Consider the following 20,794-nt stretch of genomic DNA (forward strand, 5'->3'; position numbering starts at 1 on the left):
AGTGGTTCAGTTGGTTAAGCATCTGGCTTCGGCTCAGGTCATGATCTCACGGTTCATGGGTTCAAGCCCTGCATTGGGTTCTGTGCTGACAGCTAGCTCAGAGCTTGGGCCATGCTTCAGATTCTGTGTCTCCGTCTCTCTCTGACCCTCCTCTGCTCATGTTGTCTCTCTCTCTCTCTCAGAAATAAAATAAAATATTAAAAATAAAAAAGATGAAGAAATGGAGTCAACTGCCCAAAGTCACAGGACCAGTAAGTAATAAAGCCTGGCTCTCAACTGATGCTCTTCCCTTATGTGGCTTGGAAGTTGTACAAAAAGAACCAGCAATCTCCAAGAAAGGGTGGAAAGAAAGCTATTTAGCATTCTTTCTTGATAAAAACCCTCAAGAAAGGAGGGATAGAAGGATCACACCTCGAGATCATAAAAGCCATATATGAAAGACCCACCACTCATATCATCCTCAATGGGGAAAAACAGAACTTTCCCTTTTAAGGTCAAAAACAAGACAGGGATGTCCACTATCCCCACTGTTATTCAACACAGTATTGGAAGTCCTAGCCTCAGCAATCAGACAACATAAAGGAATAAAAATCATCCAATTCTTCCAGGAGAGGGTCAGACTTTCACTCTTCACAGATGACATGATACTCTATATGGTAAACCCAAAACATTCCACCAAAAAACTGCTAGAACTGATCCACGAATTCAGCAAAGTCGCAGGATATAAAAATCAATGCACAAAAATTGGTTGCATTCCTATACACTAATAATGAAGCAACATAAAGAGAAATCAAGGAATCAATCCCATTTACAATTGCACTGAAAACCATAAAATACCTAGGAATAAATCTAATCAAAGAGGTAAAAAGTCTATACACTGAAAACTGATGAAGGAAATTGAAGAAGACCCAAAAAAAAAAACGGAAAAATATCCTATGCTCCTGGATAAGAAGAACAAATAGTTAAAATGTCAATGCTACCCAAAGAAATCTACATAGTCAATGCAATTCCTGTCAAAACAACATCAGCATTCCGCACAGAGCTAGAACAAACAATCCTAAAATTCGTATGGAACCAGAAAAGACCCCAAATAGCCAAAGCAATCTTGAAAAAGAAAACCAAAGCTGGAGGCATCACAATTCCCGACTTCAAGCTGTATTACAAAGCTAGAATCATCAAGACAGTAAGGTACTGGAACAAAAACAAACAGTCAGAATAATGGAACAGAATAGAGAACCCAGAAATGGGCCCACAAACATATGGCCAACTAATCTTTGACATAGCAGGAAAGAATATCCAATGGAATAAAGACAGTCTCTTCAGCAAGTGGTGCTGGGAAAACTGGGCAGCGACATGCAGGAAAATGAACCTGGACCACTTTCTTACACCATACACAAAAATAAACTCAAAATGGATGAAAGACCTAAATGTAAGCAGGAAGCCATCAAAATCCTCAAGAAGAAAGCAGGCAAAAAACCTCTTTGACCACCTTAGCCACAGCAACTTCTTACTCAACATGTCTCTGGAGGCAAGGGAAACAGAAACAAACATGAGCTACTGGGACCTCATCAAAATAAAAAGCTTCTGCACAGCTAAGGAAACAATCAGTAAAACTAAAAGGCAACTGACAGAATGGGAGAAGATATTTGCAAAAGACATATCAGATAAAAGGTTAGTATCCAAAATCTGTATGGAACTTATCAAACTTCACACCCAAAAAACAAATAATCCAGTGAAGAGATGGACAAAAGACATAAATAGACACTTCTCCAAAGAAGACATTCAGATGGCCAAGTGATGCATAAAAAAAAATGCTCAACATCACTTATCGTCAGGGAAATACACGTCAAAACCACAATGAGATACCACCTCACACCTGTCAGAATGGTTAACATTACAACTCAGGCAACAACAGATGTTGGCGAGGATGTGGAGAAAGAGGATTTTGCATTGCTGGTGAGAATGCAAACTGGTGCAACCACTTTGGAAAACAGTATAGAGGTTCATCAAAAAATTAAAAATAGAACTACCTATGACCCAGCAATTGCACTACTAAGTATTTAACCAAGGGATACAGGTGTGCTGTTTTGAAGGGACACATGCACCCCGATGTTTATAACAGCACTATCAACAATAGCCAAAGTATGGAAAGAGTCCAAGTGTCTATCAATGGATGAATGGATAAAGAAGACATAGTGTATATACACACACACACGTATTTATACACACATATACATACACCATGGAGTATTACTCAGTAATTGAAAAGAATGAAATCTTGCCATTTGCAACTACATGGATGGAACTAGAGGATATTATGCTAAGCGAAATTACTCAGAGAAAGACAAATATCATAGGACTTCACTCATATGAGGATTTTAAGATATGAAACAGATAAACATAAGGGAAGGGAAGCAAAACTAATATAAAAACAAGGAGGGGAACAAAACATAAGAGACTATTAAATATAGAGAACAAACAGAGGGTTTCTGCAGGGGTTGTGGGATGGGGGGGGGTTAAATGGGTAAGTGGCATTAAGGAATCTACTCCCGAAATCATTTGTTGCACTATATGCTAACTTGGATGTAAATTAAAAAATAAATTAACACACACACGCACACGTATGTTAAAAAACTAAAAAGATTTTGGGGCACCTGGGTGGCTTAGTCGGTTAAGCGTCCAACTTTCGCTTAGATCATGATCTCACAGTTAGTGGGTTCGAGCCCCGCGTCGGGCTCTGTGCTGACTGTCAGCTCAGAGCCTGGAGCCTGTTTCAGAGTCTGTGACTCCCTCTCTCTCTGACCCTCCCCTGCTCACGCTGTCTCTCTCTCTCTCTCTCCCCCCTAGAAATAAATAAAACATTAAAAAAAAAACTAAAAAGATTTTAACAACAAAAAAAGCTGTTTAATGTTTGTATGGAGGAGGGAGGAGAGACACAGGGGAGGGAGACTGACTGGTTCCTACGGACAAGACCCCCCCACACACACCGGTAAGGGAAAGAGCCAGAAGAGACATGTGCATCAGTTTCCCAGGGCAGCTGTAACAAAGTACTACAAATTGGGTGCCATAACAGAAACTGATCCCCGCACAGTTCTGAAGGCTAGAATTCCAAAATCAAGGTGTTACCAGGGCTGTGCTGCTTTAGAGACACTGGATGGAATCTCTCCATGCCTCTCCCCAGCTTCTGGTGGTGACAGTGAATCCCTGACATCCCTTGACTGCAGCTGCAACGTTATAGTCTCTGCTCTGTCTTTAAACAGCATGTTCCTCTCTGTGTCTTCATGTGGTCATCCTCTACGGACATCAGTCATTGGATTTAGGGCCTGTGCTAATCCAGTATGGCCTTATCCTAACCCGATTGCATCTGCAGTGCCTCTCTTTCCAGGGAAGGTCGTGATCACAGGTGTGTGGCTTAGGATTTCAATGTATTTTTTTTTTTTGAGGACACCACACCCCACACCAGCATGGAAGTGAAGATGATCTGAGATTTCTCAAGAAGCCCTGGCTACACTGGGGCAGGAAAGGTGTAAAGGGGAGCAGGAGCTAGCGCAGGTGGCAAAATCTCCAGGGAGGACAGAAACCGAGAGAAAGGGAGCAGGCACCCAGTACAAGGAAGGGAGTGTGAGCCATGATGTGGAGGTGAGCAGCCAGGTCGGGAGATTGGCAAGTTCATGGAGGGATATACTTGGAGTCAAGTTTAAGATGGTAGATTGGGACCAGCTTAGAGAAGGCCTCTTTCAGAAGAGACTCTGTTCTGGAGTGATGGCTCTCAAATAGGCTGCAACAGAAACCCCTAGAAGGCCTGCTAAAGCACAGCGTGCTGGGCCTCACCTCCAGAGCTCTGATTCGGCAAATGGGGGGTGGGGCGTCAGAATCTGCATTTTAATGAGCTCCTAGTGACTGCTGCCACTGGTCTGGGGACCACCATTTGAGGCCTTCTAAGTGCAGAGTGAAGTCACTGGGGCTCTGAGGGAGGGGTAGAAGTACCAAGTAGCTTCCCATGTGACAGTCACTAGAATACAGCTGAGTGAGGAACTGAGAACAGGACAATTCTGAGGGCCAGAGGCTATCATGAGGACTAAATGAAACGGAGGAATGCGAACTCAAAGTTTGGTTGACACAGTGCTTCTGGTAATTAGGTCATGGGGCCTTATCCAAAGGCTACAAAATGGTGATTCGAAGGCGCACATGCACCCCAATGTTTATAGCAGCACTATCAACAATAGCCAAACTATGGAAAGAACCCAAATGTCCATCAACTGATGAATGAATAAAGAAGATGTGGTGTATATATACACAACGGAATATGACTCGCCACCAAAGAGTGTCATATTGCCATTTGCAACACGTGGATGAAACTGGAGGTTATTATGCTAAGCAAAACAAGTCAGAGAAAGACAAACATCCTATGATTTCACTCATAAGTGGAATTTAAGAAACACAAGAGATGAACATAGGGGAAGGGTAGGAAAAATAAGATAAAAACAGAGAAGCAGGCAAACCATAAGAGACTCTTAAATACAGAGAACAAACCGGGTTGCTGAAGGGTGGGGGTGGGAATGGGCTAAATGGGTGATGGGCATGAAGGAGGGCACTTGGGATGAGCACTGGACATTACTAATAATTAGTAATAATTACTAATAATTAGTGATTATTAGTGATTACTAATAATTTAGTGATGAAGCACTAAATTCTACTCTTGAAGCTATTATTATACTATATGTTATACTTGGATTTAAATAAATACATTAAAAAATAGGAAGAAAGAAAGAGAGGATGGCAGTTGAGCCCCGCGTGCGTCCGGAGAGCAATCTGTAGGCTCCGTGACAGCACAGGACAGGCTCTTCTGCAAGCGGGATCATTCGAAGAAGGAACTCTGGTCCAAAATGGTTCCAATAAACAAAAGGTTGAAGAGAATTCACTCTCTGCCTCCTATTACATGGAGAATACTTTGACATGTAAAGACATTTATATACACATCAGGAAGTTAAAACTGTCCATTCTAACGGTGACTTACAGAGTCATGGGTTATTTTCAGTGAAAAGCTGCTTCCTGTAAAACACAAATGCCTGTTTTCATGTCAATGGATCAAAGAGTTTTCTTCCAGCGCATGTCTGGACTATCTTTATATTAGATACTATGCAATGTTTGTTTGTTTAAAGACAAGTCACTGGAATACTGATGTGGATATTAGAAATAAACCTAAGGCACTTAATGAGGGATAGAGAATAGGTATTTATTTATTCCATTTTAGAAACCTAACACTGCCTTTAAACTCACTCAAAACTGGGAGCCGAGGAAAGAGCAGGGATGGCGTCCCCAAGAAGCTTTGCTCTCACCTGCCACGGGGAGGCCACGAAAATGCTAGGACTCTGGGGTTTTTAAAGCCATGATTCTGCTAAAAGCTAATTAATCCATAGAAAACAAAACCCTGTGCTCAGGAGACACACTGTCCTTGTTCTTCCTCTTTGCAGCTGGTTGCTAACCACGGTCCCTTTATGTTGCCTTAGAGCCATGGTGATAGCTTTAAACGTCATGCCTTCAGGTCGAGGGGGTGGGTGGTGGTGATTCTTATCTCCCTTCCCACACACACTGGCCCTTGCTGGCCTGACAGACTCCGTTTCTAAATGTCCCCTCCATCCTTTACATTTGGTAAGAGAATATAAATGCCATGCCATTTCAGTAAAAGCAAATTCTTCATTTTGTAAGGTTACTTTTATGAGTCAGGCTTAGTTGGAGACAAGTAAACAAATCATTTATGGATAAAAATTGCTGTGCTGTTCTTACGTTCTGGACAGAGAATTATCTTGTTGTACTTTCCATCTCTTAGGCAATGCCAGATAAAGCAAATAGTCTATGGAACAAAAGTCCGTGACCTTCAGATCTCACCCCATACCATGGGGTCCAAGACCTTTGCACGTGGACACCTTGCTTTATTAGATTAAGTAGCAATGGACAGAAAGACACAGAATGCTGTTTAGCCAACTCTGGTTATAAGTTCTCGACCGTTCAAAAGAAGCTAAAGTGGAAAGAGGCCGTGTTACCCTCGGTTTCCCCTCTAGCTCAGGGTGTGGCTAATTACAAAAGGTGGTTCTAAGAGGAATACTAAGTGTTGGGGCCCCCTTCATTCCTCTAGAAGGGCTGAGAATAGGTCAGGGTCTGGATGGACCAGCTTGTGTTCCAGATGCCCAATGGTCCCAGCACCCTTCCAGCTACTTTTAATTTCATTGAACAAGTACACGGTATTTGTCTCTTACAGGAGGACCCTCTGTCAGAAGAATGGAGGAGAGAAAGAGATAGGATGTCTTCCATACTATAAAAACAGACATACTCCTGTTGAGGAGCAAGCACAAAGCCACCCACGGTCAAGCACCAAGACAGTGTGTAGAGGGCAAATATGTTTGGAGGCGAGGAGATCACCAAGGCTGCAGAGATCAGCCAGACAAGGGGTGTGAGCAAGAGCTGCCATTTCTTGGGTACCATCACATGTCCGGCAATGTGGTAAGTACTTGTATGAGCCCACAGCTACCCCAGAAACTGGGTGAGGTAGGCCGAATGGCCCACAAAGACGCCACCTCCTAATTCCTGGAACCTATAAATATGTTACTTAACATGGCAAAGGGGACTTCGCCAAAGTGAGGCTTGAGGATCCTCAAGTTAAGGATCTTAAAACTGGCAGACAGCCTGGACTATCCAGGTGGGCTTAATCAGCGTATTCACAAGAATTCTTATAAGAAACAGTAAGGGGGTCCCTGGGGGACTCAGGGGGCTAAGCATCCAGCTTCAGCTCAGGTCACAATCTCACAGTTCTTGAGCTCGAGCCCTGCACAGGGCTCTGTGCTGACAGCTCAGAGCCTGGAGCCCGCTTCAGATTCTGTGTCTCCCTCTCTTCTGCCCCTCTGCTTGCTCTCGGTCTCTGTCTCTCTCAAAAATAAACATTAAAAAAAATAAAAAGCAGATGGTAGTGTTGTATTCAGGAGATGCTTTGCTGCTGGCTTTGAAGATGGAAAACGGAAATATAAGCCAAGAAACTCGACAAGGCAAAAAAAAAGATTCTCCCTTAGAGTCTCCAGAAGGAATGCAGCCCATCCAACACCTTGATCTAGGCCAGGAGACTCCCTTGGACTTCTGACCTCCAGAATTGTAAGAGAATAAACTTGTGGAGTTTTTAACCTACAAAGTTTGTGGTTATTTGTTACAGCAGTGAAACTAGTTACAGATGTTAGGGATTCTTTTTAAGATTAAAAAAAAAAATGTTTATTTTTGAGAGAGAGAGAGAGAGAGAGAGAGAGAGCATGTGTACCATGTGCGAGCAGGGGAGGGGCAGAGAGAGCAACACACAGAATCTGAAGCAGGCACCAGGCTCTGAGCTGTGAGCACAGAGCCCTATGCAGGACTCAAACCCATGAACCGTGAGATCAAAACCTGGGCCGAAGTCCGACACTTAACCAACTGAGCCACCCACAGATGTTCTGTGTGGGCAGGTCCTTTTGGGACCATCTTGGGTATACATACACCTTGCACACAGCTATGATACAAGACCCCCTTTGATAACTTGACTTTACTGGTTAGAAACATCCTGGAGCCTGGAGCTTGCTTCAGATTCTGTGTCTCCCTCTCTCTCTGCCTTTCCCCCGGTTCATGCTCTGTCTCAAAAATAAGCTATAAAAAAATTAAAAAAAAAAAAAAGAAACATCCTGAATGACCATAAGAAGTCACTTAGAGTGGAGACTCGCTATTGCTACTGTCCCAACCACTCCTGTGAGACCAGTTCCGTAAAAATATCAATTGAGGCACCACTGCAAAGGCAGCTAAATGCCAAGGTTGCATATGTGAGGATAAATCTCTAGGGTGACTCATTGCCAATACTCGGAGATCAAAGGCCAGGTTGGATTTGGGAGAGTGTGAGTGAGTGAGTGAGTGTGAGTGTGTGTGTGTGTGTGTGTGTGTGTATTTAACATTCTGTGCCTCGTTAATCAATCATCTCAGCGTTGAGTATTTAAATTCTAACTTCAGCAGAACAGAACATCCTAGGCTGTTCAAGGAAGGATGTGCAGCCAAGAGAGACTCCCACCATGACCCACCACCAGTGATCTTTAAGTGGGATGACTGCTCATAATCTGTGATCACACACATCCCTGGCTAGGACACCACACGTGGCAAGACAAGTAGAAAATGTGGGCTGGTAAAATGTTTATGGTTCAGAAACAATTCATTACACATTGGTCAAAAGCATTCCTACTTACTAGCTCATCTGGGTACAGTTGGCTTGGGTGAGTGGGGCTAAGTGCCAAGGAGGCCAAGGCCTAAGTCTAGCATCCGGGCCAGATGGCCTTTCCCATGCCACACTAGACCCAGACGCAGTCAGGGCCCGCAGACCAGATGGGTGCTGCAGTGGGAGGTCGGGTGGAGACCTTGGGTGCACCTGTGCCTTTTCAGCACGAGCACTGCCCGGGAAGGACGGAGAGAGCGTATCTCTGTTTTGTGGTCTCAAGATCATCAGGTTCCATTCCCCAGGGCAGCGTGAGGGCACTGGGGAACACCATGTTCATCTTGCAAATCCTACCCAGGTTCTTTCGTGATGGCTGTAAAAGCAATTAGGAGACTTCTTTGAGTGAAAGTCTCAAATATTGGAGAGTGGTAAAGGAAGGTTTTTCTTACTAGAGTAAGTGCTCTCCTAAATGCCTGTGGCTCAGCAGACAGGCTCCACTCTGCTGTCAGACACATCGTGAGCGGGTGCCCACAGCAGCCCAGCCTGTGTCCCAACAGTGGCCTGATGCTTAACCAAAAGTTGTTTTGCTCCCCAAACTTGCTCCTGCCAGGTGCACCTATTACCTAATTGCAAACTAAGAGTCTCTAAAACTCTTGCCATTGAATTGGGTGTGGGAGTCAAGACTGAGCAAGAAAGAAGAAAACAGGGTAAAAATAGAGAGTTATGTACGGTGTTCTTTGCAAGTGCTCCCCTGCACTGTAAGTAAACCAAAATGGAAATCACAGATGATCCAGAACAGCTGAGTTTTCTTGCTACAGAAACTAAGGGGCGACAGTTAAATAGCCTTGGCCCCATGCCAAAAAATAGGTGCTATATTTATTGATTTTAATTTAAATTGAAAATTTGAGGTATGGGCATAACCTCCTTCCCCCAAACACATGAGCCAAGAAGTGCAAAAGCATATTCACCTTAAGTGACCAATTCCCAAACCAATTCCTGAACGGGTTGCCTTTCTCATGAAGTATGTGCACACAAAGATCTTTACATGTCAGGGAAGGGCTGGCCTCTTATCAACTGCTAGGGGAAGTGGAAGTGGGTTCACGACTTCCAGAGACTTGTCTCAGTGTAAGGGGCAGCCTCTTAAGGGGAAGGAGGGTCAGAAGTGGGGCTGACCCAGGACACCCTGCATATCAATGCCACCCAAAATCTCCCACCACTCTGCACTGTGGCTCATGAGGCTGTGCCACATGGGATCAGAAAAACAGAAGCTTCCTTGGTTGTGGAGGGTAGTGTAAAGCCAGAAAAGAGATGGCACCAGGTAGGACACTGAGGAAACACAAGCCATGGTCTGTGATCTCTCCCTACAACTAGTAAACAAATCAAAACAAAACAAAACAGAATGCTCCCTTGGCTCTTTCAGCAGCTAGCACCAATTTCTTCTCAAAACTTGGCTACATTTACTACCACAGCTATCACTGCATTTCACCACAAGAGGGCGACAGTGCTTCTAAAATGAGGGATTCTTGCAGAGCTAAGTAATCATTTAGAATTCAGGAATTTCAGGGCTGGAAGAGATCTTAAAAATCATTTGGTTCACTGGCTTTCAAAAATCTTTAGCTGAAACCAAAATCCAGAATTGCATTCTCCATAATGACCTAGTTCATACATCTATATTTGAAACACATTTTAGATCCTATTTACTCTTACTTTCCGAACACACTCTAATAATTTGTATTCCAAACAATTTTGTTAAAAAACAAATGGACACACCACAAAACATCTGCGACCCACTAAACTGATTTCCTAACCCACTAGGGGGCCATTATTTTGAAAACTCCTGATTTGGTCCCTGCCTCTCATCTTTCAAAGGGATGCAGGGACCTCATGTGTGGAGAGGGCTCCTTACTGGCTACACTTTCCACACATACCCAGCCACCTTGCTCACCCTGGGGTCAGTCCTGGATGAGGGACAGACATTGTGAAGCAACTGAGTATTCACTCTAGAAATGCACTGATGGAATAAAGAATGCAGACCCGAGTTTTAGGGATCTACTGTTTTTCACTTCTTGTCAATACTACGACTGTTCTCATAATTAAAGCAGAAATTCCTGAAGCCACTATGCTGAAAGCCCCATGCAGGTGGTGTCTGTGCTCCTCATTCAGGTAGCTCAAACACTGCTTCAAAACTGAGTGAATCTCAAAGCTTTCCCAATGATACCACCCCATTCTAAATTAGGGCCAATAATATGTAGCCCAGTGTCAGGCACATAGTAAGTGCTCAAGAAGTAACTCATAGATAAAAGAATCACCCTTAAAATGGTTAATTCACATTTCACCACCTTAAGAGCAATAACCAGGGAAGACCTCTTTCTTCTCCAGGCTGTGTGGCTCACTGGAGGCAAAGCAGGGGCTAGAATACGGGTTCCTACAACACCACACCAACTGGCACCCCACATTGTGGAAAGGCAGCCCATGGCAGCTCCCCAGTAGGAAACAGCACATACTCCCAGCCGGCCCTGCTCTCCTTCTGCTACTCCCCAGCATCCTGGCAGGCCACTGCCACAAATTTTGCTCCGGGATGTCCTGATCACCCTTGGGGGGTGGGGGGGACTTCATTTAGTGGTGATGTTTTGAGGTGGCAGGGGAATGAAGAAAAAAATTTCACCAAGTTGCTGGGAAAAACTGAAAACACTTCAGTCTCTAGAAATTCTTGGCCCTGAAAGAGGGCTCACTGAGCTCACTTTCTTGGCTCCTTGATTTAAAAACATTTATGGGGCTCCTGAGTGGCTCAGTCAGTTAACCATTGGACAGGCTCAGGTCACGAACTTGTGGTTTGGGAGTCTGAGCCCTGCACTGGGCTCTGTGCTGACAGCTCAGAGCCTGGAGCCTGCTTTGGATTCTCTCTCTCTCTCTGTTCCTCCCCCACTCACACTCTGTCTCTCAAAAATAAAGATTAAAAAAATTTTTTTAACATTTATAACAATTTTAAGAAATATAAAGGTAAGTCAAATGACAATAGGAAGTTATTCCTATTACTTCTTATATTATATCTTAGGGTCAATGCCCTTTCCCCTACTTATTAACACTTCCTCCCCCATCTCATGCACATCTGCCTCTACTGTATTGATTTATTCCCCCGCCCATTTTGTTTGTTTACTTGTTTGGGTCAAAAGGAGAATCTCCTTAAAATTCAGGAATGTTATACTATTACAGATGAAAAACACTGAGTTCTTTGTGGAAGAGAAGGGGAATTTTTACTTAACTCACTTGTGTTTTGAAAGCTTAGTTTCATTATTTTGTGAAAGATGCCAAGTATTTAATCTTCCTTTCAAGAGGATGACTAAATGCATAAAAAACAAAGTACTATTCTTTAGCTTTTATGGTTTTGGAAGGAAGAAAATAATTCCTGAATTTGAAAACTGAGCTTGGTTTTCTGTGGGGATCCCTCCTCAGTGAAAACAGGGAGCACATGTTCAGGGACGCTTATCTTTGGGCTCTGGGAGGTGCCTAATCTCCCTCCTACTTTGATAGAAAGTTCTCAAGCTCTGTTTCCTCACTTCTCTGTTGGACTAGTAAAACTGAACAACTTTCTCCCGAAGACAGCAAGGCTTGTTAAAACAGGTGAGAAGAGTAGATTTCTAGAAATCTCTAGAAAACTTTTCATTTTGGTGGTCAATAAATTTAACCACCTCAGGCACAAGATTAAGTCTTTGAGGAACCAAGACTGAGTTTCCCAAAGGTCCTCTCCACCTCTGTATTTGACACCAAGTCTCGAACAATCTTAAAAATTCTACTGACACTCTTTAAAACTACTTATTTATAGGAGCTCCCAGGTGGCTCGGTCGGTTAAGTGGTTAAGCGACAGACTCTTGGCTTCAGCTCAGGTCATGATCCTGTGGTAGCCAGAGCCTGGAAATTAGCAACCAAATAACGAGCTGCCAAAATCTCATTCATTCCATTCACAGGGAAAACCACTCTGGTCCACTCATTCCCATAAAAGAAGACGCCAGTATTACGAAGGTTCCCGCCCAGGCCAACGCGTAAATTCCAACCACATTATCCCGAAGCCCTTGCAGGGTCGCCTGCAGTTAAAGGACAATCCGTCCACGGTCCGCACGGGACCTGGTGTAGTTTTTGGAAATCCCGCCCAGGACTTGTGCTGGGGCCGTGGCGGGTCGCCCAGCGATTACCCCCGTGGCAACCGCCTCTGGGTACTCCCAGACAAGAAAGATCAAGCCTTGCCTTTGGGGCCTGTTCTTCAGTTTCCCCATGCACATCTTTCTCAGGAAGGGGAGCTGCCCTGTAAAAGAAAAAATCTATGGTCTCAAATGCCAAGAGAACCGGCCAGCTTTCTGCGAGCTCTGCGCAACTCGCGGCCGCTCCACCGCCTGAACACCAGGCGGGCGCCGAGGCCCCCCACGCCGTGCTCCGCAGCGGCCCAAGGCCGGACCCGCCGCGGGGCCGGCGCGCGCGCACAGGTGTCGCCGCGCCCGCACTCACCCCGGCGCGGCCCTCCAGCACGGCGGCCAGCACGCGCAGGGCGCTGGGCGAGCCCGCGCGGAAGTTGAAGAAGTGCAGCGCCGCGCGCGCCGCCTGCTCCAGGAGCCCGCGCGGGAGCCCCGGGTCCTGGCGCCTCGGGGAGTCCTCGGGCTCCCCGGCCCCCGCGGGTGCCGCCGCCACCCCTTGCAGGGCGAGCGACAGCAGCAGCGCGAGCAGCAGAACCGCGGGGCGCGGGCGCCCGGTCCCGGAGGCGGGCGGCGGTTGCACGCGGAGCGGCATGGACACGGGTGGGCTGGCGCGGGGTTCGACGCACCGGCTCCGGGGGAGCTGCGCCGGCGCTCGAGGAAATAAGGCCGCGGCGGGCCACTCCCCTCCGCCCTCGGGGCGGCCCGCCGCCCGGAGCCCCAGTCCGCGCCCGGCCGCGCCCTCTAGGCGCCGCTTCCAGCCGCTGGGCTCCTCGCCCCGCCCCACGCACTCCGCCTGGGCCCCAGCGTTCCGGCTCGCTGCCGGGACGCGGCGGCGCCTCCCCGGCGCGGGGCCGGGGGTGTGCGGCCCAGGCTGCGCTGGTAGGGGGCGAGGGGCCAGTGGAGACTCGTTCCCCGAGGGAGCGCAACTTGCCCGCCTCCACCCTGCGCCGCGCCCCCAGTCTAGTCGGTGAGCCGGCTTCTCTCTGCAGTTGCTGCGATTTCGAAACCCTTCGGGTTTGAGAACGGGTCTGCTTCAGGTCTCCAAGGCTTGGAACTTTGGTTTCCCAGACAATGAAATTGGGGACTGTGGAGAGAAGGGGGAGGGACGCAGCCGGCATTGTTGGGGGTCCCTGTGGGACAATGACGTTGGAAGTGGGATAGGTCGTAGGAAAGCTGGGGCTGGAGGGGAGGCTGTAAGTGGTCAACAGGACCTTCACCCCCTGGTCATGGAGGGGAGTGGTGGTTCAGGTGTAGGCTCAGGCCCCATTTGGGTGAATGAGTCATGAATTGTTGGTGAGGTCTTGGAGAGAAGCTATTTTGCTCCCCTAGACAGCGTGTCCTCCCCTCCTTTTGCTGCGCCTTTGAGAGGAAGCCTGTAGCCCCAGAAGCTGCTGGTACCATCTAGCCACCCTCCAGAGAGTAGGCATCAGGATGAAGACAAGTGAGGGGAAGGCAGAAATGAGGCATGAAAAGAGATCAAGTCCTTGGAGACATGACCGACCTGCTGGCTCAAGCCCCACCTGAAGCCGGCCCTAGCTCTAGACTTTACAGTTGTAAGAGCCAATAAACCAAATTTATTGTTTAAGCCAACTTGAGCATGATTTTGTTATAACAGTTTAAAAATTCGTAATGCACTGCTGAGGCAGATACCACTGGCAGTAATCAAAGATATAAGGTTGCCATGGGGTGGGGGTGGGGGGTCGGGTCAGCGTGTGCCAGCACTGGGGACAGTCTGGGAATACCTCAGCTACTGCTTACCTTGAGAAGACCGCATTGGCAGAGCCCACCAACTGGGCTGAACCAGCTGGTGAAGGTTAAGCTGGTTAAGGGCAGGTTGGACAACGGTCAGCTCGTTTCTCAGGCTCTTCTCTGAGAAGAGCAGGATCAGGAGGAGTGGGAGGGGGAAAGGACCCTGCAGGAGGCGCTAGAGACTTGAACCTGGACGTGGCAAAAAGTCCCATCCAGAAGCACTGGGATGAATGGAGTATTTTGTAAAGGCCTGAGTATCCTCTATTGACAACTTAGTTTTCTCCCCATCCCTTACCCTTGATCTCAAGAGTGCAAGCACCCCCACACAGATGAAATCAATGATTAGAAACCACAGGTGATATCAATTATTAGGAAAACAATGAAAACGTTTCCTATTCATACATGACTGAGGCCACAGAATGTAACACCACAGCTCCTTTCTGGACATTTGCGCAGAACGTCTGGAGGGCCAGTCGGAAACTGCTAACAGTGGTTGCTTCTGGAAGAGGGAGCTAGGGGCTGGGAGGAGCTTTACTTTAACTGCAAGTCTTTGGTTCTCCACTGTCACCTCTTGCTGGTAGCACAACAGCAGGGCGCTTGGACTTGGCGCCACATTGCCAGCTTCACCAGTGTGAGCTGAGGCAAGTGATTCCAATGTTCTGCGCTTTTGCGGTGTCTCCCAATGGTTTGCATGTGCTAATGTCTATACAAATGTAAAGCACTTCCAATGGTTCCAGGCACACAGTAATGGCTCTGTGTGTTATTATTATTATGGCTGTTATGGCTATTAACCTAAAACATTAGATAATAGTCTTCAAAATAATGCAAATCAGCTGTGGATTTTTTCCACCGATGATGAGAAGGGATGGCAGCGACTAAAACCTGCTGAGCCATTAAATAAAATCTTGGCTATTACTCTTTAGCCTTCTTAACCTAATCTTTTATTAGAGCTATTAGCAGGTCAGAAAATGTGATTCTATATCCCTTCTCTATTCTCTTTGGCAGGTGAAAGCGAAGGGAGGCGGGATTGGGAGGAGAATATGGATAATCAATCCTTTACTACTGAAAACTGATTAACCGAAGCTCAGGTGTGACTGAGATGATCCTCTTCTTTGAGCCTTAGAATGAGGGACACTTGTGAAGAAAGTGTGGGTCACCTGATTCCTTGGGTCTGCATCTTGCATACTCTAAGGTGACTTTAGTTTTTGTTTGTTAAGCCCTATAGACCTTTATGTTTTCCATGCTACGTCCCCAGGCCTGTCGTGTCTGTTCCAAATGTTTGGGAATTTTGCGCAAACCCTGGAGGAAAGCATTTTGCTGGTCATGGAAAGAAAAGAAGCCCCACTTGACAGAGTGAGCTGTTTTCATACAACATTTGGCTTTCTGATCTCTCCCTTGAAGATGCCTAAGACTCAGGGAGAAATTCATCGTCCTCAGCACTGGACCCATTAAGCTATCTGATGCTCACACTGGCTGCAGAGAGTCTCCGGAGATGGGAACAAGACCCAGGGCTTAGAGCATCACACCTACACCCAACCAGATTCTCAATAGCCAGGCAGAGGGCCCCCCGCAGTGCCAAGGGCTCTAGAACGCAGGTCTGGGTTGTGATGGCTGTGATAGGTTTCTGAAACTGAGATCAGGGAGGGAGCCTTTCTAACTTGAACCACTGAGAATGAATTCTTGGAGATGCAGAACTGGAGATAAGTTTCCTTCTAAGAGAAGTGTAAAGGGCCTCCGGCACTCTCTCAGCATTAGCACCATCTTCTTGGAAACCTCTGCGCCATGAGAGCCAAGTGGAGGAAGAAGTGTGTGCAAGCTGAAGTGTAAAAGAAGAAAGATGAGGCAGAAGTCTGGGCAAACCACTAGCGTGTGCACCCATGGAGCCACAGGAGCAGAAATAAGGAAAGCCAGAGGCCAGGGACACTGGTACCAAATGTTGGACTGCATGCCTACTTTCTAGAGCTTGATTCAGTGGATCTAAAACATCCATTGCCATCTAATTGCAACCACCACCTTTGAGAGACTCACCTTGCTCATACCAAAACAGTCCCTTCTGGTCCTTTGCTCTGGACCTGTGATTTTGGGGACTAATTCTGTTTTCATTTGTGGCTGAATGTGACATGTGCACAATAAATCCACTCTTCTGCTGTCTTAGCTGAAGAAAATAAATTTTTAAAAAGATAAAAAGGGGGGCACCTGGGTGGCTTAGTTGGTTGAGTGATTCTTGATTTCAGCTCAGGTCATGATCTCAGTTTGTGAGTTCAAGCCCCACATTGGGCTCTGTGCTGACAGGTATGTAGCATGCTTGGGATTCTCCCTCTCCCTTTGTCTCTGCCCTTCCCCTGCTCTCTCTCTTTCTCTCTCAAAATAAATAAATTGATTAAAAATAAACAAATAAAAGAGATATTATATAAAATAGAGTAGTTGCATTTATTCCTGTCACCAAGGAAAGATTTCACATGACATAGTTTAGTTAGAGACCAATATGGATGTGTTTGAAAGCTTCAAAATCCAAGTGAATAAAGTAGCCAGCACTATCCAAAAGAACTTTCTAATGAAAATGTTTCTATATTTGCACTAATATAGGAGCCACTAGTTACATGGAGTTACTACGTGTTTGAAATGTGGTTAGTGCAATTGAAGAACTGAATTTGTAATTTTACCTACTTTTATTTGATGTAAATATACATAGCCACTTGTGGCTGATGATTATTGTATTAGCACGGTGATAGACAACTGACTTTTCACTACGGCGTTGATATGGGGAAAGGAAGAAAATAATATTTTGGGGAGTTGTGTTTCAGATAGATGCTACATGCTTTTGGTAACAGAATTACCTTGTTCAATTTCCAGTTTAGAGGAATAAACTGGAGGCCAGAAAGAGGTTACATGATTTCCCCAAGGTTGCATTACCAGCAAGTGTCAGGAAAGGGGTCCATACTCAGGTGTGGCCCATCCTTTCTCCACTATTTTGGTGGAGGGGTTTGGATTAAAAAAAAAAAAAAAAAACTAAAGAAGGATGGAAAAATATGACTTTGTGGTCAGAGGAATTGGGGTTATTTTGTTTTGAGAGAAGAATACTGAAGGAGCCGCTCAATCTTCAGCGCAAAATTAAAAAAATCAGTTTTTAGGGGAGAGTAGTATGTTGTCTCTTTTAGCACCAATGAAAGCTTCATTTTATTCTGGTCATTCTTGGTTCTGATATGTGAGCATTTCTCTTTAGAGCTCAGTGAGACTGGTTGGACTTCAGGCCTCCAGGAGGAACTCAACAGCTTGGGCCTTAGGATGCTGTATGAGGAGCATCTGCGATGACCAGAAACTGGTGGCTTCTAAAGAAAATAAAAAGCATCAAGCTTCCTATACCCAAATTATTTGATGGTTGCAACACTGGTTGTTAGTTAAGGTTCATAGTGAGTGGGGACAACCTATTTGCCTGACTATTCTGCATTCCGAGTCACTGCTACATTTGAGCAGATGAATAGAACTGTTAGGCAATTCTCTGTTCCACTTACCGTGAGTATGAAACAATCCTTTTTAAAATCCACCATGCGTTCATAGTTAAAACTGAAAGTAATTTAGATGGTGTGGCTTTGAGAAAAATTACTTCTCTTGAAAAGATTTGACAAGCCCATTTTGACACAAAATTGCCAACAGATGTTTTTAAAAACGTAATGAAATGAACACTTGGGTCAGTACCCAAGGTATTGGATTTTGCAATTTTCCAAAGTAAGCCCTTTGCATGTAATGCTAGTTAGGAATGCAACATCTTTATGGATCAATTATACACTTTCTAATGAATTTGGCTTGGCATTTTGTTTTTCCATCAATCACTTAGGACAGGATATTTGCCATTCCAAGAATGAATTAACATTCTACTTGATTTATAAACTGTGATGTAAAATAAATGACAAGTTGGGACTGTTTTAATTTTCCAAGCAAAGGATATTTAAGTAAAGCTTGGAATTGTAAAGTTTATTCTTTCTTGTTTGAGAAGATGCTATTTCATTACAGAGTGAAATAAAGAATTTTAAAGGATTTTTTTTTCTCCTGGCAATGTGACTTAAAATTTTGTTTTTCAAAGAAAAATCCCTAGTAATTGTTCATATTTGTATACCATGAGTATACACCATGATTGATCAATTTATGAAACTCTATTTATGACACTAGTGCTCACCATTCATACTTCATAGAGTATGTTATCCGGGCCAACTAAAACCAACTCCACATACTGCAGAGGACTGCATCTGCCCACCTATGGCAGCCTAGATAACAGAACAATGTGTTAGAAAACCCACATTGTATTTTTTTTCCCTTCTCATCATTCTTTCCACAGAGTACATAATAGGGCATTGTGTCTAATAAGAACAGAATACTGATAAGTAAATCACCTGACTGATAAATAGATGACACAATCACCTGGACAACTTATATATATGCAGATATTGGGTGAGTTCCTTGCAATTTAATGATGCAGTGGGTGGAGTTTCAAGTTGGGAAGTTCTTCAAGAAAAGCTGGATTTGTTGTGGGTTTAGAGGCAATAGCAAGTTGTGAGAACCTCAAGTTGGAGGACTGTTCCAGGAAGAAGGGGTGACCTGAATGAATGAATTGTAGGAAAGCCAAGCTGAGGACAGCAGTGAAGCTGACTAGGATGCTGTGAATGACTACCTGAGGTAAAGGGAAAAGGTGGAAGACCTTGAAGCCCAAAAAGGGGCATTTTGTTCTTAGAAGTTCTCATATGCCTAGGCTGAAAAGAATGCAGAGTGCACAGGGGCACCTGGGTGGCTCAGTCAGTTAACGGTCTGACTCTTGATTTCTGCTCAGGTCATGATCTCATGTTTGTGAGTTCGAGCCCTGAGTTGGGCTCTGTGCTGGCCGTGTGGAGCCTGCTTGGGGTTCTCTCTCTCACTCTCTCTCAGCTCTTCCCCTGCTCTCCCACACTCTCTCCCTCACAAGCTCTCTCTCTCTCTCAAAATAAATGTTAAAAGAAAACTTAAAAAATTAAAAATAAAAGAATGCACAGTGCACAAAGTGAGTTGGATTATATGAACATTATTTTTTTTTGAAATAAATACTATTGAAAAAATGGTTTTCTCTTCACTGGTAAATAACAGAAATATGATCAGAGTTTAAGATAAGGAGACACTATTATGGACTAAAATAAAATTCTATTTTTTGATTCTTTTTTTATGTTTATTTATTTTGAGAGAGAGAGAGTGAGAGAGAGAGACTGAGCAGGGGAGGGGAGAGAGAGAGAGACAGAGAGAGAATCCCAAGCAGGCTCCATGCTGTCAGTGCAGAGCCTGATGTGGGGCTCAGTCTCACAAACCAGGAGATCATGACCTGAGCTGAAATCAAGGGACAGTCAACCGACAGAGCCATCTAGGTGCCCCTCTACCTTTTGATTCTTAAAGGGCTAACAAGTACAGAAGAGTGCAAAGGGCTCTGGTCTAAGAGGCAGGAGGAAAGAGTTATAGCCCAGCTCAGCCACCCTAACTGGCCTCAGTTTCTTCTGTATAAGATGCTGGTTCTGGGGTGAATTATATGATAATCAGAAGGAGGAACCATTTTTGGAACACTGTGATTATATTCTCCTTTAGCTGAGCCTACCCATTGCAGAGAGGCTTGCTGGTTTGTCCTTCCTTTGGATTAATCTCAGTGACATCTTCCCACCCTCTACAGGAAGCCTTGTGCTCTCTCACCAGCATGCAGCTTATCACCTGATATTATATTATTATTTTTGAATTTCAGTACTTCTTTTTTTATTTAACTTACAGTTTATTTATTTTTAATTTGGGGGGGGGGTTAAAAAATCCAAACCAAAAAAGACTGATAGTTTTATTTTTATGCCTGTTTTCTGAATTAAGTGAGAAAACTGAATGTTTGAAATTTGATAAATGAGATGATTCATGCTTTAGATTATGAGTAAACCGATGTGGCAGTCAGGACAGGCTAGGATGTGCTGCAATCTCAGGACTTAAAACAGCAAAGGTTTATTTTGTGGCTCTCACTACCAGTCCATCGTGGCTCGGCTGGGGGCCAGCCTGCATCACTTGTCCCTGGGAGCAGTCTGATGGCATAGCCTCTTTGGGACCATTGCGTCCACCTTGCTGTGGTGGAGGGGAAAGGAACAGGAGGAATCGTGCTCAGGTTCTTAAAATTCCTGTCGCATTTTATTGGCCAAAGCATGTCATGTGGCTGTGCCTAAGTTCTTCAAGGGGTGGGAAGGTACAGTATCATTATGTGCCCGGGAAGTGGCAAGCTGGAAATATTTGGAACACCACAAAGGTCTACCACAACAGTAATTATCAGGCAAGGCCCTACTTACTCATAAGTCTTTCTATATGTCATCTTAGTCGGCTAGGGCCGCCATAACAAAGTACCATAGACTGGGTGGATTGAACAGCAGAAATTCATTTTCTCACAACTTTGGAGGCTAGAAGTCTGAGATTAAGGTACTGGCAGTGTTGGTTTCATCTGAGGCCTCTCTCTTTGGTTTGCAGATGGCCACCTTCACTGTGTCTTCCCATGGTCTTCCCTCTGTGCGTGTCTGTGTCTTAATCTCTTTTTATAGGGACACCAGTCACAGTGGATTAGGGCCTGCCCCCATGACTTCATTTTACTTCAATTACCTCTTTAAAGGTCCTA

The 20,794-nt window shown here is 45.0% G+C and overlaps 1 protein-coding gene across 2 annotated transcripts in view; it reads right to left on the minus strand.

The window, feature by feature from the left end:
* RARRES1 (retinoic acid receptor responder 1) overlaps positions 1-13,042 on the minus strand; it is a 75,390-nt gene extending 62,348 nt beyond the window's left edge. For both annotated transcript variants that reach the window (XM_039236050.1, XM_039236049.1), the window contains exon 1: positions 12,713-13,042. In XM_039236050.1, coding sequence (XP_039091981.1) covers positions 12,713-12,991 — 279 coding nt within the window. In that variant the 5' untranslated portion in view covers positions 12,992-13,042. The remainder of the gene's footprint in view (positions 1-12,712) is intronic.
* Between the last annotated feature and the right edge of the window lie 7,752 nt (positions 13,043-20,794).

This window comes from Hyaena hyaena, unplaced genomic scaffold, assembly GCF_003009895.1.
Source record: "Hyaena hyaena isolate Hyena2069 unplaced genomic scaffold, ASM300989v1 scaffold_105, whole genome shotgun sequence".
NCBI lineage: Eukaryota > Metazoa > Chordata > Mammalia > Carnivora > Hyaenidae > Hyaena > Hyaena hyaena.